Genomic DNA, 25303 nt, shown 5'->3' on the forward strand with positions numbered 1-25303 from the left:
CTAAAATAAAAAATAAAAAAAAACAATTAAACATTCCAAAATACATAAGCCATTCTTTACACACAATCTCCCCAACAAACAAACACACACACACACACACAACTCCCAAAGGGTAACTGCAATTAGAACCGTTTGCATGTGACATTGTTGAAATAGCAGCAGCGGCAGGAATGTGGTTTGAAGTGCACAAGGGTTCATCCCTTCGCCAAACACCAGAGTTTACAGCACAAGCCACAGCGCTAAATGCAGTTGCAATGTATTCAAACCATTAGAACTGTCATGTATTGCACAACTAGAAGAGCTACCGACTTCATGAAGCTCAGCATTATGGCAATGGAGGCCTCGGAGAAAGCAGCTGCCTTGCTGTCAGCACTCCCCCTTGAGAAAGCACTGTGGCCCAGGTCCATGTGAAATCATACCACATTGCCCGGTTTTAGGCTTGAAGTGTATTTGATGCATATTGTAGGGCATTTGTGCATGTTATGATCAATTCCCTATTTCTGTTATTGTGCCTTTACAGAAGGCCTTTGCCAAGGGGACCGATTATTAAAGCACACGCCTCCATAGACGTCACTGGTTTACCCAAAAACCTACATCAAGGGTTTGACATTTCAACCATCAACAGACATACTTGTATTTCAGCTTTTAAACATAATTCATTACGTGTAGGATCAAGTCAAATTTGTTCACTTCTGTTATGTTCCATCAGAATTTCCCAATATTTTCTGTTTGGACAGTCTGAAAGCGAGGCCCCATTGAAACATTGATGTGTTCACCATACATACCCTTTCTGAACATACTAAAGTGACAGGTGAGTTGTCATGCTGTCAAAAGTTTTCGTTTTCTTCCTCACACTTCTAACTGGCTTGTAGCAAACCAAAGACGACTTGTATACTATGATGCAAACTCAATCACCCAATCCCATTTAAAAAAAAAAAAAAAACTGTATATATATATTTTTCTTTAATCAATACAAGTCATATATTTCAACGTTCAAAGCAAAAATTAAAATATATAGATATATACATCTCATCATTAGTTATATGGAACACCATATGCAATCATACCACATTATTATTATTTTTTTTAGTTTCTCAATACACTTAAATCACCACTTGGGTGGGTTAAAAATGTGCAGTCACACCTGCATATATCTTTGATTTGTTAGTTCTGTGCGTGTCAACACAGATATATAAATGCATGAGGACAAAAGAAAAAAAAAAGAATGAATGAATAAAACAACATCTTATTTCTTTCCCTTTGGGAAGAAAACGTGGAGTGCTGGAGAAGTATACGCATGGTGGGATGAGGGATTCACAGAAGACAGAGGAGAGGGGCTGATATCTGGACATTATCTGTGTAGCACCGGTGTCCCTTCTGTCGCCGCCACCGCCACCGCCGGCCCTGCCTCCAGCCTCAAAGCAGGAGGCTACATACGTACACAGATATTGCTGCCCTGACTTGACAGGTGGAAGAATGATGTGATGAAGTGAAAGGACACATTTGAGAAGCCATTCACAACCCTCTCAAAAATGCTACATAACGTCTCATGCTTGCAACGGCCGTGCATACGGAGAAGAACCGATATTAAAAATAGCTGCGTGGTGGAGTCACACCAAAAAATGGTTTACTGAAAGACACACTCGCACATCCCCTCTTCCGCTCTCCTGCTCCCTAATGCTACCCTTCTTCAGCAAAATGGCCGTGCTTAGACACAACAGAGCAGCAAATGCACTGCAAGGACCAGGCTGAACGAGGCTGAAAACAGGCATGCTCAGCTGCATACTGCGTGTGGCTTGGATGGACACGACCTCCAAGTCAGCGTTTCTCCAACACGCACTTGACAGTGGCGGACGACCCTACTAAGATTTGTTATGGAAGAAAAAACATTCCTGCCGAACTGGATATGCTGGCATCTGAAAGATAGATTATGCATAAAAAAAAACAAAAAAACAAGCAATCTCTTGTTGGTTTTTAAAATATGGCATAAAATTACATCATTTCAAAAATGTATTGGGACACCGATATCAGGGCTGGAATATCAGGACAGGACATGTTATCCCCCGAATAACGTGATGTCTAGTCAAACCCTAGGGAGAGCCTCTATTAACTGGATCATGAGTGTTCACATTGAAATACCGATCTGCCATCTGAACGTCTCAGCTTACGGACTTCTACAGTAGAGATGAGAGAAGGAGCCATTGGATAGCTGCTTTTGTCCATTAAAGCCTACCTCACCCAAAAGCATCACGTTTCTAAGCACATTATCAGATACCACTGATGATATCTAGAATCCTCCATCCCCCTCTCAGTTTAGTATTTTGGTGTCATCATGAATTGGACCCAGAACAGTGGCATATAGAAGATCTTCGAAGACCAGTCATTTAGATTGAATTGATTCTCTGCCTAAGAAGTCTTGCCCGGTCAGTCTGGACTGGCACAAGAATAAACGTCAACACACCCGCTTGACTACGACACATACTAGAGTCCAGTAAGAGCTCTGACGAAGAAGCGGTTTACGGGTTGCTGCTGCTGCTGCTGCTGCTGAGGCAGCGTGTTTGAGATCTAGCACTTGCGTTTAGACTGGGAAAACTGCGCATAGGTGAGGATGGCTCAATGACTGCTGCTGGGAGGCATGTTGCATTGGAATGGTGTGTGATGACGTTTTCCTGTGTACACACACACACACACACACACACACACACACACACACACACACACACACACACACACACACACACACACACACACACACACACACACACACACACACAGATAATTGGCACCAAATCCCCTCCATACTCCTCTGCAGCCGTACAGTACAAGAAATTCACTTGGGTAAAGTCACAAATAGACTTCAGGTCTCTGCTAAAAACAATCCCTCTTCCTCAAATGTTCCCTGGTCTATCCCTTCCATACAACCACAAACCTGCCTGCCAGGCTACACTACGTCTGGGCCAACGCCAACGCCAACGCCAATGTCTCTTCTGCCAGCACATTTAAACTCAGACTGCCATGACACTGATGAGCTGACTGAAAGCAGAAAAACAAACAAACAAACAAACAAACAAAACACAGGAGTTCGACACCAAAGAAAGAACCTAAATTCACATAAACGAGGCATGGGAATCCTTGAAACCAACCGGTGTACCTGAATCATGTTACGTGTTGCATGCCCACTGTTTCATGGACAAACACGACAGAGTAAGAGACGTTTTCACAACTAGCCCCAGTGTTAGCAGAGTTCACACAGTGTTACACATGCAAGGCCACCCATAGAAACACACACACATCCCTCCAGGCGGGTAAGCTCTTGACTCCTTCAAGCATTTGCCCAGAGCTTGCAGAAGCCGTTGTCGAAGACGTCCTCTGAACGTTCGTGCCACACCACTCTGCAAACCACGGCCTCGCGGACACAGTCTCCGGCTCCGACCGCTAGTATTTGGAAGAAAGGTGACGCTTCAGCGCGTCACAGACAAGGTCCTTTCCACAGTTCCGCCTGGGTCACAGGAGCCTCTGATGTCTCAGCGATCGACCTGCGGCCAAACAACGGTGCAGACGTCCAGTCCAGTGTGTGCATGTAGCGGTTTGCCAAGCATGTTTGCTTTTGTTAAGTCTGTACGTTCAGTGTGTTGTCGTTATTGTTATTGTTGTGTCGTCCGTCCGTCCGTCCGTCCCCAGAAACAGTGGGTCCTTTGCTGGGTTAGGGTTAGGACTTGAAGACGTGCACGGCACGCACCACGTACTGCCTGCAGATGGGGCACTCGCTCATGCGCTTGCCACACTTGGTGCAGGTGACCATGTGGCCGCACTCCAGGAGCACGCAGTCGATCACCGCGTCCATGCAGATCCGGCACAGGTTCTCGTCAGTAACCAGCAGAGACTGCACGCCATCTGAAGAAGTGAAAGGCAGAGAGAGAGAGAGAGAGAGAGAGAGAGAGAGAGAGAGAGAGAGAGAGAGAGATGCTATGAGATGTTGTAGAGGACTTGATGATTCCATTCCTGTGAAATCCATTTCTCCCACAAGTTCTGTTTTTCTTCCGACAAACTATGTTCTGGAGCTTAATTGAATTTGGTCTTCACAAAGAGCATCTAATCAAATGAATTATGGAACCTCATTATAATAAAATCACTTTTGACTCCTTTCAGTTTGCATATTTACTGCATACTGACATACCAACCACTGCCACTAGCCCTTCTCATTTCACTTGCTGGTGTATGGAATGCAGTTGAAAAGCCAGTACATTTCAAGAGCATGCTGCATACAAGCAGACAGAATGCCTGCTGAGTACAGTTGCTTCATCACAATAACACTGACACACACTAAACTCAAAACATGGCAGAGTGTTTGTCTGCCAAATTCTTTAACAGACCACACGACCAACAAAGATAACCTCTATTGCCACTAGTTTGATACATGCAATTGCTTTTTGCATTATATACCGAATCTTCCAAACAACATACAAATCCACTATGGATGTTTATGACTGCTTCTTTTCATGACTATTCCGTAATAACAATTTGCAGAAATCACACAGCAGCAATTGCGCTGCATGAGATTTGAGGAAATTGGTGGAGCACCAGTCGTTCCAGGTGTCAGATGCTCCCAGGAGACTTGTTAGTGAGATCTGCTGAGGCTACACACAGGACCAGATGCTAATGTCACTGGTACTTTCCACCTTTTGCCAGTTTCCACGGCAACATCAAAGAAATTACAATTTAGCGATTCAACATTCAGCTCTTGACTTTTGTCCAGCTAAACACTGTGAATGCTTCATACCAATGGGCACAACACAAAGCTCATCTTCAAGTGGCACCTTTGAGTTTGAGGCCTGAGACTAAATGCACCATTTACTGCTTCCACACAAGGTCTCGGCAGGAGCAGATCATGTCACTAGCGTCACTAAACACGAGGGGATGGTGGCTGCAGCGCTATCACCATGGCAACCCCCAGCAGATGAAGCTGAACTTGGAAAATGTAGAATAATGGGAAGGGGTGGAAGGGGCGGGTGACAGGAGTGGGAATGACGAGGCTCAAGCACTGTGACACTCGACCTCTACAGAGATGGGATACCTAGAACTCCATAAGGGTATGCATGACGAAGAGGGTGGGTTTGACCTTAGGGCTACACCTCCCAGCATGCATTACTGGTGAGAGGGGGCATGCCTCAAATGCCACAAAATGACCGTAGTCCATGCAGGACGGTGAGCAAATAGGAGTGAGATGGTGTCACAAACAGCACTCGAGTCATCGGTGGGTGTGGACACGAGCAGGGGTGGGAGGATCAGGGTAATACCCACCAATCACTAGCCTTACCTCCGATTCCACCATTGCAGATTGGCGGGGGATAGGCAACCACTTTGGTGGGAGGAGCAAAACACAAGCTATTAGACACTAGTGCATCGAACTTTGAGTGAACTGCCAAGGCACATGTATACAACACAGACTGTGACCATAACCACACAGACAAAACGAAAGACCTGCAGTTCACTCAAAGCGACACTGATTAGGGATACTTCAGGGAAACCCCATCAAGGTTTAAAAAGACCTACGAGCACATGACTGACAATGGCAGATTGCCGTTTTCTGTTCTACTATGGCAGACATGTGCTCCTAAGACATGGGCTCTCTGGAGATAGTCCAGTATGGTCCCATAAGAAAGCAAAGACAAACTCTACTGGATAGATGGCTTCATGCATTGCAGTGGTATTCTCAGATGTTTCTATTTTAAAAGGTTGTGCATAAAGGAAAAAGCAAGAGGTAACATTGTGAGTGTGAGTGTGTACGAGAAAGCGCGATCTTACCGGCAGTGATGGCACTGTTCACGTTTTCCACTGTAAACATAGAGAGAGCAAGTAAGAGACAACTTGTCATGTTGAATGGGTTAAAGAGAAAGCTCTTACCGCTTCAGCTCACGTTTATGCATGCATCCCTCTGTTTGTGTGTGTGTGTGTGTGTGTGTGTGTGTGTGTGTGTGTGTGTGTGTGTGTGTGTGTGTGTTTGGTGTACACTGGCACAGACTGAACTATTTTTGTTGAACTTGGCTGTCCCTGTTAGAGGTGTGGTCCTTGATGATGGGGAAAGACTATTGCTTCAGCCACTTCATTTGTTTTGCAGAGTTTTCTTTGCACACACTTTATGGACAGCTAGAGGAATGTGAGGAGAATGTAACTCTTTAAAGCACTGTTACCAAAACAAGTTCTTCATGTGCTAGTACTAAATATGTACTGTATGTGATGTCTTTAAAAAAATGCAATATATACAATATACATGGAATGTCTATAAAGCATCTATGCAGGTTATTCTAGGTCTGTGTATGTATGGCTGTGTTTGTCATTATGATGCTCTCTACATGATAGTTTGCATAAGCTGTCTATACATCCACATCCACATGTGATCGTTCCCCCATGCTTGTGTCTGTGTGTCTGCTGTTGTGGGTGTCCCTGTGTGTGTGTGTGTGTGTGTGTGTGTGTGTGTGTGTGTGTGTGTGTGTGTGTGTGTGTGTGTGTGATCCTCACTGGACTTGCGGTTCTCCTCGTTCTCGCGGTACAGCCTCCGCACGCGCTCCACCAACTCCCACTTCTCACAGCAACCCGAGAAGCTGACGAAGTTGCGCACCAGGATCTCCTTGAGCTGCCGCACGGTCAGCCGCTCCACGTCCTCCAGCGAAGACAGGTCCGAGAGTGAGGCCCGTGCACGCCGGCGTGTCTGCGGACTCACCTGACCCCCCGGAGGGAAACAAAAACACACCTGAGCGAGCGGACTCGACAAGACGTGGCACACATCATAAGCTCTTTCAAAAGGATCTTGTGAGAAGGTATAATTAAGTAGATATGACTGCTGGACAAATACATATATTTGTATTGGATCAAATTATTGACCAATGGAAAATTTTAATAATTATGTACATATTATTACTACTGTCTACTTTCAATGAGGTGACGTATAGGTTCAAAGAGTTTATAGACATATAGGTTCATAGAGTTCAGACAGATTTTAGCAAGGTTATAGTACTAGCTAAATTGCTATTATTCCTGGCTCCTGTATGAAATCGCAAACCCCAATGGCTTAAACAAGGGGAGAGGCTACATCTAAACCTTGACTATTACTATACATTAATAGCTGGGTTTCCATCCAACTTTTTAATGCACATCTTGACCATTCGAGTAAAAAATCCTGACTGGAAACGCTTGAAATTTGCATAAAATATTCTACTGCGGTCATAAATTCGTTTTGCTAGAAAGGGTGGATTAGTTCGCTATTCATGCAGGGTATAACATGACTACGGCTGATGGAAACCTGATGGTTTATTCACATCAATTCGCATTGGTTGCCACTTTATCAGGTTGTTTCCATCCGTACGTTTTGATCCCACAGCTGTTCACAACTCCTTCCTAGATTAGGAGCGTGTCCAAATTGTATTCGCATAGCACAGCTGATGGAAACGTGCACTGATTCCCATTTAGTTTAGCCGAATTTTCATGAATGTGGAATGGTTCCACATAGGGCTAAAGGTTCCCTGATGGAACTGGTCAGTAAATACACAATTCCTGGTGAAATTAAATTACCAAGTGTGAATATTTCCAAGCCAGGCTACTATCGTACCATAGCTTGGCTTTGCTTATTCTGAGCATAATCAGGGATCAAGAGAAAGGGGAAAGATTAATACACTGTCATTATTTACATTATAAGTAGACACCTACAAATACTCGTGTGGGTTTACATCCTATGTAGTACTGTATGTGAGTGGGACATCCCAAGATCACACCTTCACTAGCTGTGGGCATTCAGTCTAGTCTTTAAACAATTACCAGGGCATGTTCTTTCCACATTACATCACGGACTATAGTATGACCCTAAGACGTAAATCAAAGTGAGTGTATGTGTACATTTGTGTGGGTCTGAGTTTTCATACAAAGGAAAACAACCCACACCTTATTTTCTTGAGTCAAATCAGGTGGGGAAAACAGCTAATTACTCATGGGGGCATTCCAAGTATGGTTTAGTGGCAAATCTGGGTAAATTAAGTAAGTAAGTGGAAAACCTCCTAATAGAAAAGCCAGATGGTTTCATTCTGATACCAAAACAAAGCCATAGGGCTGTTCTAATAGGAGGTTTACGACTTACTCCAAGTTAACTTCTCCATGTTTTTCACTGAACCACCTCCTTGTAATACTCTCACGGACTACAATGACACAGGTTCGCTTTCAGCGCTATCGCTATTCTTAGAAGGGTGTGCTTCAGTGTGCCATGACTCACCTCGGGGGTGTGGTCAGTAGGCTCCAGGTTAAGGAGAGACAGGGAGGTGGCATCACCTATGTCCTGTGGAGTGGAACACACACACGAACACACACACACACACACACACACATGCCCACACACACACAAACACATGCACAATCAAATGATTTATGACTGCAGCACAGGTAGCAAGGAGTTCCTCAACAACTGAGGCCAAGCCTATTAGAACAGCTTAGCAGTGGATTACACGCTCCCTGTTGAGTCATTGACACACTCAGCCTCCTCCTTGCATTCAACAGAAGAGCCCTGAAAGGGAGCCCTTCATACTTCTAACAGGTGGCACCTAGGGTACCTGAGGATCCTGAGTATGAGAAGGGAAATGGATGCAGACAGAGATGTAACAAGTGGCCCTCAGAAATGATGAATGAGAACAGATGTCTGAACAAGCTCTAGTGCCGGCATCAAGCTATTTTACTGGTTAGATTTGATGTTATAAAATGCACCGTTAGGTAGGAACGTCAGAGAGCGGTAAAAGACTTGGAAAGAGTAACTTAGCAACAGAGCACAGCAAGACAGAGAGTGTGTTAAACTAGGAGGACTTAAAAAGGTGGGGTGATAGAAATGGGTGAAAATGCCTACATAGAGGAGCAGAGTGACAGCACAAGAGGCCAATAGGATTCAAGAAAAACAAAGGAGCAACCAGAGCAATCCGTCAGCCCTCGTACCTGATTGGTGGACCCTGAGCTATTGCTCCTGCTGATGGCTTCTCCCTGAGAGGCATTGACAGGGGAGATCTGGGCGGGAGAGGAGACGGGGGGCTCCAGGGCGGCGGGTGGCGGCTCGTAGAGTGGCCGAGACTGCAGCGTGGGCGTGTCGGGCTCCTCGTCACCGTCGTCACTCTCGGCGCCCTGGTGGACCAGCACCAGGTCCACCAGGTCCTCCTTCTCGCGGCAGGTGTCGGTGGGGATGTTGCGCAGCAGCAGGTACTGGCGCAGGTCCTTGACGCGCAGCCGCATGAGCAGTGGCCGCTGGAAGGCTGTCGCCCTGAGCAGGTCGCAGGTGGTGCAGCGCCGCAGGTTGTCCTGCAGCACGGAGCACAGCGAGCAGAAGCTCTTCTTGCAGTCGCAGCACATGTACTACAGGGAAGAGAGAGAGAGAGAGAGAGAGAGAGAGAGAGAGAGAGAGAGAGAGAGAGAGAAAGAGAGAGGGGGAGAGACAGAGAGAGAAAGGAAAAAAGGGAGAGAGAAACAAAAGGAAAAGGGTTGGAAGGGAAGAAGAGAGAGAAAGAGAGAGAAAGAGAGGGAGAGAGAGAGAAAGAGAGAAAGAGAGGGAGAGAGCGAGAGAGAGATGGGGAATGATACACAAGAAAAGGAAGAGCCAAGGGAGGCATGGTGAGAAAGAGAGCAAAGTCAGGGTGAGAAAGAGGAAGATGGAGGGAAGAAAGTAATAGAGAATTATGATGAAAAGCCAAAGTGAGATAAAGCCGGGACAGAGCAAGAATTAAGAGAGGAGTAAGAAAAGGAAAGGAGGGTACAAAGGGGCAGGAGAAGACAGACAGGGAGGGATTATTTAAAATTAGAGACATCCAAGACATGCAAGTATGCTCAAATGAATCATCTTTAATAATGTGCACGTATGAAGCAGCTCAACCTTGTCTCTGACATTTGCCTCTCCAATAGAACACATCAATTGGGAGCAGTTTTTTGGCTGGCATGGAAGAATGGGTGAAGCACCCTTGCTAAAAAGAGCAATCCTTCTTAGTTTATCTTTTAGAGGAGCTGAAAGAGGTCAACAGAAGCATGATAACCCTACTAGTTTTCTAAACTATAATTTCACCCCATACCCACCACATCAGGCATCCTGCAGAGCTTTTGAAAAGAATCAGGACATTCTTACAGCCTCTTCCAACAACGACCAAAAAAAATACAGCTCCCCTGCCATCCACGCCTTTGTGATGACCACCAATCAGTATGGGTCTCTGAGGTCACATGATGTGGCTTTGGCCTGGCTTGAAGGTCAAGAAGAAGCAAGAGCACTTTGTCTGAACAGTCCTCTCTTTTTTTCTGCTCCTCTTTCATGCCTCTCTCTCTCTCTCTCTCCCTCTCTCCCTCCCTCTACTGCCTCCCTGTTGTTCCCCTTCCTATTTCTCTGACAAGTGTTCTGCCCCATCACACACTGTTCTGCCCCCCCCCCCCCCCAATTCCTACTCCCTCCTCTCTCTCTCTTTGTCTCTCTTTGGCTCCCCATACCAGTGATGTAACCATCTGTATGTAGTCTTTCTTGTCCTGGAAGTCAGAGGGCCACACAGGGGATTACTCATCAGAACACTACTGACCCAAACATACATTTGAGTGTGTAAAGCTCTGCATCTGTGTGCGTGTGTGTGTGTGTGTCTAGATTGCCTTATTATGTATTTGAAATGTATCTTAGTTTATTTTAGTCTACCTGAAGAAATCAGAATATAAGAAATATCAAGACATGGGTGGAGCAAAAGATTGGCAGGACCTTTACTTTCTGAACCTCTAAATGTGGGAGATCCTGTGCCAGTCCTGTGCTCTGTGAACCTGTTGAACGCTGCTACAAATTAATCTGGCAACCCTCCTCCAGCCATCCCTCAGCCCTCACCTTCCTTCTGAAGACGGAGAAAGCCTGCCCGCAGGCCTTGCAAACCAGGCTGGGGCTCCCTGAGCTGGTGGGGGGATATGTGGAGTATCCAGCACTGGGAGCAAACCGGAAGGGGCCCGCACCGGTCCCGAACCCCGTCTGCTGCCCTCGGACCGCACCTGTGCCCATCACCTCATTCAACAGACCACAGCATGATGCCCACATGGATGAGGCCCCCGCCTAGCATTAGAGGAACACGCATTAGACACATTTGTACCCAAACATACATGATTATACACATCAAACCTCCATTCACAACATACACATTAATACACCTGGGCCTACCACATATGCACAAATATAAAGACACACATGAATACTATCTAAACCTAGTACATAACACATTAATGACAATACCATACAATACATATCCCACTGCTGAAAGAGTCTTTCCATCATTCACTCATATGGCTAGGGACATCCCAAGATCACACCTTCACTAGCTTTGGGCGTTCAGTCTAGTCTTTAAACAATTACCAGGGCATGTTCTTTCCACATTACATCACGGACTATAGTATGACCCTAAGACGTAAATCGAAGCTGCATCCTGTGTTTGGTTAAGGAGTAATCTGAACAGCTGTGTTGCCGTATTTTCAACAGAAACGGCCGGCCAAATAGATCTCCTCATTGACTGCGTTCATCTCATTAGAGCTGAGAGGGAGAGTGAGTAAGAGTGAGGGATTGTGCTGAGCTATAACGGCGGTCATTGCGGTCCAATTGACAGAGAACCCATGGAGTAGGCTAAGAATAAGCGATGGGTTGCCTGGTTTGACGGCTGAGTGTGTGGAATAACATTACAGGACATTAAGGAGGCCCTACGGCAATCGATACAAAGCTCTCCAAACGTATGAACGAACAGTCTCTCTATCTAGCCCATCTACCTGTTACCTCTAATGCAATTTTTACTCTTGACTAGCTAATGCTAATAAGTAAATATCTGAATGACAACACACTGACAAGGATCTGATAAATGAGCTATCTTTGAGCTAACTAAACACGAAAGAACTGCTTGATCTTCCAATGATGCTCATGATTGTACACCCACCAACATTAGCTATTGTAAGCTAGTAGAAGAACCACTGTTCAAGCTGTGCAGTGAATCATGAAATTCTAACCCAACCAGTAGCCAGACCAGTACCGTTACATAACGGTTTCAATAAACTTATATTTTAAATGCATCTCCTGCGATTTCATCTATAAAGCACAGTAGTTATATGATGATACAAAAGCTAAAGAACTAGAAAAACAATAGCCGGGTTAGTCAGAGGCTGGCTAATAGATTAGGCTAACTGGACACAGCTAACCAACTAACGTAAGCTATGTAATAAACAGAACCACAGGAAGCACACAAAAGTCATGTTTAAACAACGAGTAGACATAGGGTGAAATACATAGCTACCTTCATAGCAACTCCCACTGGCTAGTTGTAATCACCAAGATAAATAGATGTGGTGATCATTGCAAGAGCACCACGGGCCACCACTACGTCAACTGAGCTGGCGTTACGTCTTCTTCTTCAGAGACTCCCACTGTGGCAGTGATGCTAGCAAAACATTATGGATGCGCGTTTACCCAATCACAGCTACCCCTGGAGTGCCACTATATTTAGTGGCCAATGATCATCACGTTCAGTTTTGCGGAGGAATGAGTGTTTGCATCACAAATGTTCTGCTGGCTTCATCAATGATCACAATGTGTAATGCAGTGCATCGTATTATGAATCCCATGACATGTGTGGTGTACGGAGACCTATCATCAACCTTCCACTACTCCATATTCAAACTTGAAAAACTGTGTCAGTAAATCACTACTCTGACATGGGTGTAGTTTTACAGTGAAGTTGACAACAACAGATTTGAACATAGAGCGACACCAAACTAAGCTGCTGCCACATGGATGCCCAAACCAATACAAACCAACACGGTTTACAATGTCACAGGATCTGAAATGTGCTTTAATTCTTCTTAATGTTATCAGACCAATTTGTCATGCTACACAAACCGTGAGTTCCAACAAGACTACTACCCACGCCCTTTGAAATATTCCTTGGATATTGAAATTGGTAGACCAATACGTCAAGTGATGATCTGTCATAGTGCAATCAACAGAGTGCCCTGCTGTGGATGCCTGTAAAAAAAATATTGTTAATAATACGTTTATTTTATGTCAAGGCTAAGCTCCTAAAACTATTCAAACAAGCAATTGAACATGTTGTCTCTGGACAGCAATTAGATTTGATAAAATCCCTTAGTTTGCCTTTTGATCTGACAATGTGATCTTATTATGATTCTGATCGAGTCGTTTCAGCTAATCGATCAATTGACCGATCGCGAAACTCCTCCCTAGAACGGCCCTCGTCCAATCATACCTTAGCAACCGCTACTAAGAGAAGAAGGTCCGACAACTTTGAGGTCTGAGCAGCATGGTGAAGCAGTGTGCTTACGGGACTTTTAGATCTGACACAGAGATTAGAGGGATGCGTGGTTTTTTTCCGCATTTCCAAAGCCCAAAACACAAAAGGGAAGGTGCCGGCGGTGGATTAAACAGTGTGGGAGACCCCACTCCCACCTCAATATATCGAAAAACACACATATGTCTGCTCCAAAGTAAATGAAGCTGCTTGCAGCTAGCTATGATAGCTATCTATCTAGCGAACTACGCTATCGCTAGGTATGATAACTAACTGTCTAGTTGAAAGAACATCCCCAAACAGTTATGGTTCATGACAACTTGTATTATTACCACTACAAGTACATAACTAGTCTCTCCAACTAAAGTGTTAATGTTAAAATCAAAATGTTACCGTCAAAATGTTAATGTTACCGTCTGTAAAATTGCACTCTGAGCTATCCTAGCTAGCGATAGCAAACGCCAGCATTGAACAGAACTTTTAACGAACACTTTGTATTTATGCTTGATACAACATTGAACAGAACTTTTAACGAACACTTTGTATTTATGCTGCTGGCGTTTGCTATCTCTGGCCAGGATAGCTCAGCGTGCAATTTTACAGACGTAACATCAACATCGCTAGCTAGGATAGCTCAGCGTGCAATTTTACAGACGTAACATCAACATCGCTAGCTAGGATAGCTCAGTGTGCAATTTTACAGACGGTAACATTAACATTTTGATTTTAACATTAACACTTTAGTTGGAGAGACTAGCTCGAGCTTAACATACTGTATCAATGTTGAACAAAAGGCCATTATGAAGTTGTTTTATTTTAATCTTTGTGGCATTTTGTGAATGGGCAACCTACTCCTGAGTATCCCAAGGTATGCATAAGGCACAACCTGAGAGCAATAACCTGGCGATCTGATACAAAGCCATAGCATTACATCAGGATCATCATTTTACAAGCAAGTTATCACTACAGTGACTGTGAAATACTTTCAGCAACATGCACACACATCCCTTGAACAATAACGTCACTAGCAGCTATCTTGATCCACACTGGTACGTTACTGTACTGTTCTCTAGATTGTCACCATCCTAGCTAGCTAGATCGATAGATACCTCCAGTACCAGAGTGTCTCGCCAGAGACGGAATAAATAATAAGAATAAAGAATCTTTGTAGGTTATTAGCTAGCTTGAAATATTATATACAGATCTTACCCAGTGGTGAAATAACATGACTAGTCTACAAGGTTTGTGCTGGTTGCATTTAATGAAGAGGTCGTGGGGTTTCTCCTTTTTTTTATTGAGACCTGTATACTTTTGCTTCGATTATTGTTGTGTCCACTTCGTTGTTGATCTTAATATTTTGGATATCCTTCCACTGCATATTGCAGTCCCTTTTGCCTTGATCTGGAGGATATCGTGGAGGTATTACTCCAAAAATCATCAATCACACTGACAGCTATAGCGCTTGTCCCCGTACTCGCCATGGGTTTTAGCTTGACAGTTCCGGGAATTGTGTCGGACGTAGCAACAGTAACTAAGGGGGCGGGGCCCTGGCGATCGGTCAATTGGTGTTCGACGCGCTGCACTGAGACTTACACCGGAAGTTCAGGCGAATTTGAAGAGTTGACGCGCTGAAGCCAACGCAAAGTTGCGAGTGTTTACGTCTATTGCATGACCTAAGTGTACAGCTGTACGATGTACAGTTCGCATGGATACTGCATTATATCGTTGCATGTTATATAATGGAAAGTGTAAAATAGACGAATCTGAAGAGACGTGTAATTGACTCGATTTGCTCAGTTCACCGTTACTCTTAGCCTAGCTAGCTAGTTAGTTAGTTAGCAGGCTATTGGGCCACAGAGAAGGCTTGTCACAGCTGTAAAATGTTAGCCGGAGGAACGTTAAACAGTTGTGGCACATAATATTAAAGTTAACGTTAATATTTCCCCAGGGGTTTGTTTTCCGGAATATTATTACACCGTTTTTGCTATCACAATGGCCAGTGTACACGAGAGTTTGTATTTTAACCCCATGATGACCAATGGGGTAGTCCACGCCAACATATTTGGAATAAAGGATTGGGTGACCCCATATAAAATATCTGTTTTGGCTTTACTTTACGAAATGATCACTTCGAAACCAATGGCACTCCTGGAGAGACGACGCTTGAATAAACTGATCCTTCCCTTGCAGCAGGTATCCGCTAGCTAACTTATCTTTCAGGACTATGTCGGTTGCAGACTTGATGCATCTAATTTGTGTTGTGGCCTTGCCACATTAATTCACCGATTTATTTTACATTTACATCATATCCTAACTCGATTTTATAAATGCATTTCTCTTAGGGCCCCGACCTTACTCTTAAACAGTTTCTGATGATTGTGGAATTGTGTTGCCCTGAAACAAGTTTCGAGCTCAGATGCAGGTAAGAGACATGCATCATGTTTTTGAACGTTACATTTCACTCGGGACGTGAGGTGTTTACATTATAGTTATATTTTTGAGGACATCTTTAAGTTATCTACACATATCATACACATTTCCAGAGGGTATGCATTTGTGCAGAAAGAGATTGTATCCTGAACCTTCAGCCTTAGTTGTATGCTTAGTTGTGCTGCTCCAGAGGATTTGCTCTAGCTGAGCTTTTCTCTTTCTCTAGCCGTCCTGCTTTCATTTGTCTTCCTTTCTCCTAGGCTGTATCAGATGGCAGATGGCGAGCTGAAAGACATGGAACATTTCTTCTCCACTTTGCCAAACCCCTTCAGTGACTCAGAGGTGTACAAGACCAGTGTTGTTGGTGAGTGCCGATTAACATTAGGACGGTTGATGTCACAGCCACTCATAACTGAATATGATTTGGCTCAAACCATGGTCATTATTCATTGCTAGTAAAATGGTAACTGCTTTCAAGAAATGGATGACTTTGCGGTTGGTTTCAAGTCTCTCTCTCTTTCCCTCCTCACCTACAGGTTTGTTCATGCGGCACATGCTCTTGGCCTATAACAAGCTGTCATTCAGCCAGGTGTTTAAACTGTACAAGTCCCTGCAGCAGTACTGCAACAAGGACCGGTGGGCAACACCCAGCTCTGGGCCCCAAGCCGAGCTCCCTTCCAGTGTCAATGAGGACATGGAGCTGACCAGCACAGAGGACACGTCAGTGGACCGGGTGGACGGCATGGACAGGGAGGAACCAGATGCTGGTCCACTGCACCAGTCTGAGTTGTGGTAAGGATTGCATGTGTGTGTCTGAGCATTTGTGATTACTTAGGGTCTGAAATAGACAAAACACCCATATGATCGGTTCATGTAAATGTGATTGGGCACTTGTAGCCCTAATTTAACTTTAACTGGCTCTGGTAGCATTTGTGTGTCTGGGAGTTTTAGCATCTGCTGTGTGTGGTTCACATGAAAATGATTTTCACCTGTTTTGCAATGGTTGACCCTTGTATTCACAGTGGCCATGACACCACTGGTCCGCTCTCACAGAAGCAAGCGGAGTACTTCTTTGCCAGACAGGTCTGTGAAATTATGTTAACACAAATGAGTGTTGATATGTGAATGATATAGTGTTGTGGTGACTGAGTGGACGAGGTTAGTGCAAGCTAGTTTTCATACAACGTTTTTTTGAAATAAGAGACAAATTTTCCCTGTTAATTGTGCAGGCGTACCTGTTGAAGAATGACGAGAACAAGGCCATGACACCAGCCGTCCTGCAGAATGAACTGAACAACATCCTGAAGTTCAACCCAGACTTTGCTGAGGCTGTATGACTCCTAATAGCCTCACTTTTGAGCCAGAACAGACTGATCAAAACTATATTAGTCAAATTAACGTGTTATTTTTAATCAGATTTGCTATTTTGTCAGTGCATGTCTTGATGTTTAGTTGGCAAATTATCTAACTTATCCTCCTGTCCCCAAAGTATTAGCAACTTGTTGGATGTTAAATCATGTTAGAAGTGGGGAACACAACTCAAGCTTGTTCATATTTGTACTTAGGCTCAAAAGTCTGCACAGAAACCTGTTTTTGTGATTGTCTATCTGTCTCTTTATCAACTGTCTCACTGGTGTCCTGTCCGTTTCTGCAGCACTACCTGAGCTACCTGAACAGCATGCGTGTGCAGGACATCTACATCGCCACACACAGTCTGCTGCACTACTTCGACCGGCTCATCCTGTCTGGGGGAGAAGGCAAGAGCAACGGGGACGAGGGCTATGGGCGCAGCCTACGTTACGCCATCCTCAACCTGGCCACTCTGCACTGCCGCTTTGGACACTAGTGAGCAGCTCTGATTGTTTAGTTTCTTTGTGTTGTGGCTCCTTGCTTGATAGGATCCAGGATTTGTTGTTCTTTTGTGATCTTCTCCAAGCATGGCCCAGACTTTGTGTTTTATCATTCTTTGGTCTCTGTTTTTGAAAGCCACCCTGCAGTCACTAAAATTGCATCCCCTAGTAGGCTGGATTGAAATACTGAGTCATTGTGAGAATATCCCATATTGTTATAAATCACTTAATTTGCAATCAAAAAACACACCCGCTTTCTCCCTTGCCAATCTGTCTTGGCATGTAGGGCCCCCTAATTTAGCCATACTTCCAAGACGAGAAAGGCCTGAAAGTGGCTTAATGTCTATGGTAATACGCTTGTGGGTTAATAAGGTTGTGTTGAGCATAAGGGGGTATTGACGTATGCTATCTGTTTTAAAACTACAGTCAGCAGGCAGACCTGGCCCTGCAAGAAGCCATCCGCATTGCTCAGGAAGCAAATGATCATGTGTGTCTTCAACACTGCTTGGTATGGACACTTGGTTTCCTGTTGTATTTTATAACTTGTGTAATGTAATGCTATTTACAGTTAATTGGATGTATACTATGTGATCGTTTGTGTACCAGTCCTTCAACACTGTTCTTATGCTCCTTTCAGAGTTGGCTTTATACAGTGGAGCACATGAGAGGATCAGATAGCGTGGTGCTCACAGAGGACTCTGTCAAAATGGCCTCCCACTTTTGTCTCCCGGTAACTGATTTGCCTTGAAATTTTGGTGTTAAACTATGTGATCCTTAACATCTTTATTTATAAATTACAGACTTAAAGGATAGAACTCTGTGTAACTGCAGACTAGCTTAAACTGTTATTGGTCTGCTATTGGCCTTACTAGTTCTTTGATTATATATTTGAGTTTTTGTATTAACTTTGAAAGCAGAAATGATAATAATGTTCGTTAAGGATAGGCCTTAGGGTGATAATGTTGATCATAAGCTGTATGACTATCATGGAAATGACAATAAGATTTATTATTTCCATCATACTGTCCATTTCCTCCAGTACTTGGCCTCTTTGGGCATTCAGTCTTTGGTTCAGCGGGGGGCAACACAGGGCATGACTGCCAACAAGCTGCTGGACGCCTTGCGGAGCACAGACATGGTGCACTGGAAGCAGAGTCTCTCTGAGCTCATAGAGATCAGCCTGGGCCAGACCACATCTATCTGGAGGATGTATGGCAAAAGGTGAGGGAAGGCCAGAACTATGGTTGGTGAAAAAGGGTAGATAGGTATATTGTTGTTTGTGTATTTGTTGTGAAAAGAACTAAACTAGATATCTTCTTACATGGGTGAGTGATAGAGGTCATATGTGACTTAATAACCTTACCCAGCTTCAAACACCTGAAACGACTGCTGCAAACACATACTTTTTTCAGGGGGGGACTGATGGCTCACCTCCTGTAGTCTAACATACTACATACTAACATACTACTACGGTAACATACATCTGTGTTTCTTTATCTCTGCAGCACAATGGCCTGGCAGCAGGCCCAGCTGCTGCTGAACATGAACAGCCTGGAGCCGGTCAACTTCGGTGTTCAGCAGAACAACACGGAGGCCTTCGCCGTGGCTCTCTGCCACCTGGCTGAGCTGCACGCCGAGCAGGTATCTCGCCTGTCAGTCCCGTCTCTGATGGTGCACAATTTGATTGCATACTATAGATGGACTTGTGCTTTGTTATCACGCTAGGGTCTATATGACATTGTCTTTGTCCTGTGTGATGTGAACGTGAGGACATGCGTTTCAAATGCTTTTGTGTCTTGTGTTGTGGTAGGGTCTCTATGGTGCTGTCAGTGACCTCATGACACACCTGAAGCAGCAGTTTCCTCCTCACACGCAACACGCCAAGGTGAGTGACATCCACAGCTGAAGGCAGATGAGGTCATGCCCCGAAAACTGTTCCCAGACCTGGTCACTCATAGGCTTCGTAATGAAAATACCATGAAAAACAGCAGCCGTATGGGGTGTAATGGCAACACTTTTCATTTCCACCCATTCAGCTGTGGATGCTCTGCGACCTGAAAATTCAGTTTGAGAGAGCAATGAATGATGGGAAATACCACCTGGCAGAGCCTCACGTCACAGCAATCGCTGCTCTAAACACAACTGATGGACTGTACAGGTAAGGGCTCTTCTCTGTGTGTGTGTGTGTGTGTGTGTGTGTGTGTGTGTGTGTGTGTGTGTGTGTGTGTGTGTGTGTGTGTGTGTGTGTGTGTGTGTGTGTGTGTGTGTGTGTGTGTGTGTGTGTGTGTGTGTGTGTGTGTGTGTGTGTGCATATTGTATTGAAATGCATACATATGTGCACCTTGCAGGAAGGCCCTGCTACTGAAAGCACTGAATCAGACATCTGAAGCCTCAAAGATCCTGCAGAGACTTCAGCAGCTCTGTGAGAAGAACAAGAGTACTGAGATGATCATCAGGTGAAAACGCACTGTGTTATATCCCTGTACTGGCTGACTCACTGGAACTGCTGCCATTAGTATAGTCAAAGTATGGTTTACATGTGAAGTGTATTTGTGTGTAGGGTGTTGCTGGCCACGGCTGAGCTGCACTGGGACTCCTGTGGTTTTTCCACAGCCCTTCCCCTCCTCCTGCAAGCACTTACTCACTCCCGCCAACACAACTTGCAGAGCCTGGCCTCTGAGACAGTACTTCACCTGGCTTTCACACAGGTACACATTCTCTTTACACACACTGTACACATAGACTGTACACACAGACGTATGTATATGCACGCACTCATACACACACAGACTAGGGCCTGGCCCTTGAACCTGTTCTACCACAATGCAAGTAAATTACCTGATGTAAAATCACTGCTTTATAAACCATGTTCAGATGTACAACATTGTGTCCCTAAATATCTCTCCGCCCTGGCAGCTGATGCTAGGAACTCCTGAGCAGGCTCTGGGTCTCCTGGAGGATGTTCTGGAGTCTGTCCTGGCCCATGGCTCTCTGATGGATAAGGGTCGTGCCCTGCTGCTTATGGCCCGCTGTCAGGTGGCCCTGGCTGGGCCTGCAGCAGAGGACAGGCAAGCAGGTACCAGCCTCTTAAATACACTGTGTACTCATGGGCTATGACTTGAGCGATGACTTTTGAACCGTAAGGTTTCAGTATAAATACAAGGTTTTTTTTTATTATTATTATCATGTCTTTCGGACAGTTGGCTTCAGTCATCAAGGGTTTGCACCTGATCAGTCTAGTTCATCGGTTCCCAAACTGGGGTACGCGTACCCCCAGGGGTACGCGAAGTGGTTCAGGGGGTACGCAGGGAGAACATTTCTGCGATAACAGAAAACGGACGGAATTCGCAGAATGTACCGTTTGAAACAGAATTGCAACTTTCAGACGGAAACATCATTTTGTGCATCAAAATCGCCAAAATTCCCCTGTATTTTGTCCTGCAAGGCTGTATTTCTTTCTTATAAACACAACAACGATCGCAACGATGAACAAGCATTAATTAGAAAACAAAACCACTGAGAAAATGTCATGTCTGTGCTGAACTCCGCTCCGGCCACGCCCCCCTATTCAACACAGACCTCCGTAGCCTGTCAAATGAATTCGCTCATCTTCCCAATCGCCTGCAAATAATGTTTTTTTAGTGTTCTGTTCTGTTGATGGCTGGCAAATAACAACCTTAGAAGGTTTGGGTCACTTGTGGCACATATTATTCACTCATTTTAAGCCATCAATCTACCTCTGGGTGAACAAAATGAGCCGAAACGGATTAAAACGGAATTAAAGTAAAAGGTGAAAAGGAATTTTTTTTTCCACGGGGGGGGGTACGCAGCTGGAGATTAAATGTCTGAAGGGGTACGGGACTGTAAAGAGTTTGGGAACCACTGGTCTAGTTCATGGGATCTCAATCCTTCTCCTGTGTCCCCACTGCACTGAAAGTTGTGTTATTTATTGCCATTCTTGAGCACACTTGATTAAAATCAGTGTAATCAAAATGCTCTTGGTGAACTAAAGGAGGTTAGGTGTTCAGATCATTAAGAGTGATACTGATGAGCTCAGTCAGGTCTACCAAGCAGGAAAGATGGAGCAGGAGCAGGGGAGAGAATCCTTGGTCAACTTAGGTCCCTGATGACTGCTTGACAGTTTGGATGACTGTTGATTGTTAGTATTATCTTAAGCATGTGATTTTCTGATTCAAACCGTTTCTGAAGCCTTTGTGTTTATCTTCATCTTCATCTTTGCTTGTCAACGGTAGCTTTGGCACAGGCAGTGGAGACCCTGGACGAGGCCACGGTCTACTTCTCGCGCCTAGACTGCAGCGAGCGTCTGCGGGACGTCTACTACCTCCAGGCCCGTCTGCACCACGCCCTGGGCCACACTGCCCAGCGCAACAAATTTGCCATGCTCTTCCGTCTGCTGGACCTGGAGCTCCCACTTTCAGGGGCAACGGTCATGACCCACATTTAGGCTGCAAGAGGAGGGGGTGTTAGAACATATCTGTGCACTTGTTCTTGTGTTTGGATTGTGGAGATGGGGTTTGGAAGGGATGCATTTACAGTCTTGCCACTATTTCCTCTTTTTATAAAGTAATTTAAGTGGTTTTGAGGTGATCTAAGAGCATGTCATTGCTGTTGAAAAAGGCAAGAACAGCGATTCTGTTGACACACACTGTTGTAATTATAAACTATAAAGAACATTGAGTCACTGATATCTCTTTTTTTTTTTTAAAAGACTTTGTGAGAGCTGTCTGTAGATTATGGGCTACAATAAAACTATTTTGTGAAATATATATAACTGCGAAAAAAAAGTATTTCATTGCGCTTTCGATGACGCTGTTGAAATTTGAACCCCACTATGTAGTGGTCCGCCCCACTGATGAGCTGTCGTAACTGACTTGTAACACGATGCCGAGGACCACCTCCAAAAAAGGTCGTTTCCGTTCTTTCCGAACATATTCCGTTTTTTACCTAACCCCTCCAAGATGGAGGCACTTGGGGGTTACCGCAGCAAGTCCTCGAAGTGGAAAGAGCGGACTTTAAAGGTATTTTTGAGCTTGGCAGTCTGTATGGGTGGACTGTTTTTGGTTCAGCACAAACTCATCAGGTCAACAAAAACCAAAGACTTCTATTCCTTCGATGTCCTGGATGCCAAAGGGAGGACGATGTCATTGGAGAAGTATAGAGGCAAAGTAAGTACAAATGTTGTGACTGGCAGCAAAGTTGCGATTACCGGACATTTCTTTTATCTGATTTCAATACGACATATTTTGCATTTATGATTTGGTGAAGTTTTAACCACTCCAGCTTGTCTGTAGGTCTCTTTAGTTGTAAACGTGGCGAGCCACTGTGAGCTGACCGAGAAGAACTACCGGGCCCTGCAGGAACTACATCGCGAGCTCGGGACGTCGCACTTCAACGTTCTGGGGTTTCCCTGCTCGCAGTTCGGTCACACAGAACAGGGGATGAGTCGTGACATTGAAGCTTGGACTAAAGCCACATACGGCATCACTTTCCCCTTCTTTAGCAAAATCAAAATAATGGGATCTGAGTCCAACCCAGCCTTCAAATTCCTCACAGGTAGGCCACTGTATGCATCACTGATTGCTTGGTTGTCTCCTCAGATAACATTGGCCTGAAGTCAGTGTTTTCCTTAAACAAATGTAATCAGACAGGCTCTGATTAATCGTATTCATGTGAACTATCTAGCCACCAGTTAGTGCAGTAAGCGAATTCTCTTGATGGAGTTGTGCAAGTCTGTTAACGCTGTGAAACATATCACGTGATAATTTATCCTAACAGCCTGAATACAAAATGCATTCAGTTCAGGTCACTGGGATATTTCAAAAACTTCACTCTGATATCCAACATTAAAGGTGTAATGAATAGTTTTTAGTTAAAAGGCCAAGATAGAAAAACTGCTATCAGGCCACATTTATTATTACATTCTGACCAATGCAAACAATGTCATATAAAACTTAAATATTAAGAAATATTCCAGAAAACAAAAACCAGACAAGAATACAGGGTAGATTTTTCTCCTCAACAATAAAACACTGTTAACTGCAAAACAGGTAAACTGGTGGATTTCTGTAGATGTGCCATTTCTCTGATTGTGAAATTTCTGGTTGATATACAGATTCTGTGCAGAAAATACCAAAGTGGAACTTTTGGAAATTTCTGGTGGGTCCTGATGGCCAGGTGGTGAAGTTCTGGAAGTCTGAAGAGCCTTTTGAAGAAATACGGCAGGAGGTCACAGCACAAGTACGCCAGATCATTCTGAAGAAGAGGCTGGAGCTGTAACAAATGCAGCAGTAACTCATACAAAACATCTCATGGATAAGTAACTGCTGGTCTGGTACTCACCTGAAGGACCACTGCTTCGTTACTGAAATGTTGTTTCAGCCCCAGAGTGTGTGGTTTGGAGGAGAGGCAGCAGATTTGTCTTTATCTACTACTGTCTACTACAGATTAAACTATTTGTTTGCAGTGCATTCTTGAATGTCCATGACAACGGTAAGGGACCAAAGCCACTCAGAAACATCCGTAGCAGATTGCACTCTCAAGATGATTTGTAAGGATTATGAGCCCTTTCCCTAACAGGGATAGATAAATCACATGATTCCTGATTTTTTTTGTTGATTGTGATGTCCCTGAAGTAAAGTATATGGTTATGTTTGATTTTGTTGTCAATCAATATTGTACCAGTTCCTTTTAAATCAAGTCAATATAGTTGTGAAATGTGAAAATACCTGTGAAATGTTTGCTCAAATTAATAGTATAACATTCATTTTCTTTTTTTTATTTCCCGAAGTTCCCAGTCTTTCATTAAAAATTGTTACGTTTGTAATGTTTGATAATTCCCTAATGTGCCTTATATTTCTGTGTGAAGCACTGTGGAAATACCAGGGAGTAATTTGGCATATGGAAATAAATTTCTCAGAAATGCGTAACTTGTCTACTGCATGTATTTTATATTATTGATGCCTGAGCCCTTCCTCACTTTGAAGGCACAATCATTTGGCATTTGGTCATAGAGAAACAAAACAACCTAGCAGCTGGATGTGGATGTATATTTTGGCAGTTTGACAATGAGTTTTCTGTTTTGCTCGCTGTTTAAGTTGTTTAAGTGCTTCAGTAGACTTGAGAGATTTGTTTAAGATACAAAATATTTGGTTTGCAAAACCATTTAGACTACCAATGGTCATCCATTTTCAAATGTTAGTATGAGACAAACAGCCAACGTAGCCTACAAAAGGGGAGGGTTTTACAATTTCGTTTACAAATGTTTGGGCAGGTCTGTCCAAAGTAACAGAAATAAAAAAATGCAAACATGCACTGTTTAATGGATTCTCTGAATTTAGATGCTGAGTTTACCCTTTCGTTATGATTGTATTTTGTCATTGATTTAGGTATGTTGGTAATGCTGTTGAAGTGATGCAGGTGTACATTTACCAACAATAAGTACACGCTGAAGTGATTAAGAACAAAGACATGCTACTTAGTATTAATATATGTCCCTACATCCTGTATGGTGCATCATTGCATCCTGGGGAATATATATCTCAATATGTGAAGTAGAGCTCTCCCAATAGGATACACCACTATAATTATTTTGTAAAAAACTTTGTGACATAATGATATATTTGCCATTTAAACTATGTGCTGGCACATTTCTTTTGGTTAAGCATTCCTGGAATTGTGTGTGATCCT

General features: G+C 44.0%; 3 protein-coding genes across 4 annotated transcripts; 2 read left to right on the forward strand and 1 right to left on the reverse strand.

Annotated features, from left to right (window-relative positions):
- Positions 1–1673: 1673 nt before the first annotated feature.
- rnf34a (ring finger protein 34a) lies at positions 1674–12458 on the reverse strand. Of its 2 annotated transcripts, XM_031570340.2 has the most exons (8): positions 12306–12458; positions 10868–11086; positions 8968–9378; positions 8261–8323; positions 6520–6721; positions 5806–5835; positions 5318–5359; positions 1674–3894 (listed from the first exon to the last, which is right to left on the reverse strand). In XM_031570340.2, the coding sequence occupies exons 1-8, from the start codon at positions 12309–12311 to the stop codon at positions 3710–3712; spliced, it is 1158 nt and encodes a 385-aa protein (XP_031426200.1). In that variant the 5' UTR covers positions 12312–12458; the 3' UTR covers positions 1674–3709. The 2 variants fall into 2 exon arrangements, with proteins under 2 accessions (XP_031426200.1, XP_012671340.2); XM_012815886.3 differs by lacking the exon at positions 5318–5359 and having other exon boundaries at positions 12306–12457.
- A 2424-nt stretch (positions 12459–14882) lies between these two features.
- On the forward strand, positions 14883–22314 carry anapc5 (anaphase promoting complex subunit 5). Its single transcript, XM_012815996.2, has 17 exons — positions 14883–15509; positions 15659–15738; positions 16007–16110; positions 16283–16538; positions 16769–16829; positions 16976–17077; positions 17401–17591; positions 18023–18104; positions 18234–18326; positions 18636–18817; positions 19102–19237; positions 19407–19481; positions 19633–19754; positions 19945–20052; positions 20157–20304; positions 20513–20672; positions 21850–22314. The coding sequence occupies exons 1-17, from the start codon at positions 15309–15311 to the stop codon at positions 22059–22061; spliced, it is 2313 nt and encodes a 770-aa protein (XP_012671450.1). The 5' UTR covers positions 14883–15308; the 3' UTR covers positions 22062–22314.
- Positions 22315–22456: 142 nt separating this feature from the next.
- gpx8 (glutathione peroxidase 8 (putative)) lies at positions 22457–24926 on the forward strand. Its single transcript, XM_012815890.3, has 3 exons — positions 22457–22782; positions 22909–23170; positions 23730–24926. Exons 1-3 carry the CDS (start codon positions 22576–22578, stop codon positions 23891–23893), a joined length of 633 nt encoding a protein of 210 aa, XP_012671344.1. The 5' UTR covers positions 22457–22575; the 3' UTR covers positions 23894–24926.
- Positions 24927–25303: the final 377 nt, after the last annotated feature.

The sequence above is a fragment of the Clupea harengus genome, chromosome 7 (assembly GCF_900700415.2).
Source record: "Clupea harengus chromosome 7, Ch_v2.0.2, whole genome shotgun sequence".
NCBI lineage: Eukaryota > Metazoa > Chordata > Actinopteri > Clupeiformes > Clupeidae > Clupea > Clupea harengus.

Excerpts from the sequence above, each read along its gene's own strand:
- rnf34a (XM_031570340.2), bottom strand. Across the intron at positions 5,836-6,519 it reads CGAGGAGAACCGCAAGTCCA|TGGAAAACGTGAACAGTGCC; the intron begins GTGAGGATCACA and ends CTATGTTTACAG. Across the intron at positions 3,895-5,317 it reads CTGCAATGGTGGAATCGGAG|ATGGCGTGCAGTCTCTGCTG; the intron begins GTAAGGCTAGTG and ends TCACTTCTTCAG.
- anapc5 (XM_012815996.2), top strand. The coding sequence starts at position 15,309 with ATGGCCAGTGTACACGAGAGTTTGTATTTTAACCCCATGATGACCAAT. Across the intron at positions 16,111-16,282 it reads GTACAAGACCAGTGTTGTTG|GTTTGTTCATGCGGCACATG; the intron begins GTGAGTGCCGAT and ends CCTCACCTACAG. Across the intron at positions 16,539-16,768 it reads CTGCACCAGTCTGAGTTGTG|TGGCCATGACACCACTGGTC; the intron begins GTAAGGATTGCA and ends TTGTATTCACAG.
- gpx8 (XM_012815890.3), top strand. The coding sequence starts at position 22,576 with ATGGAGGCACTTGGGGGTTACCGCAGCAAGTCCTCGAAGTGGAAAGAG. Across the intron at positions 22,783-22,908 it reads TGGAGAAGTATAGAGGCAAA|GTCTCTTTAGTTGTAAACGT; the intron begins GTAAGTACAAAT and ends GCTTGTCTGTAG. Across the intron at positions 23,171-23,729 it reads AGCCTTCAAATTCCTCACAG|ATTCTGTGCAGAAAATACCA; the intron begins GTAGGCCACTGT and ends GTTGATATACAG.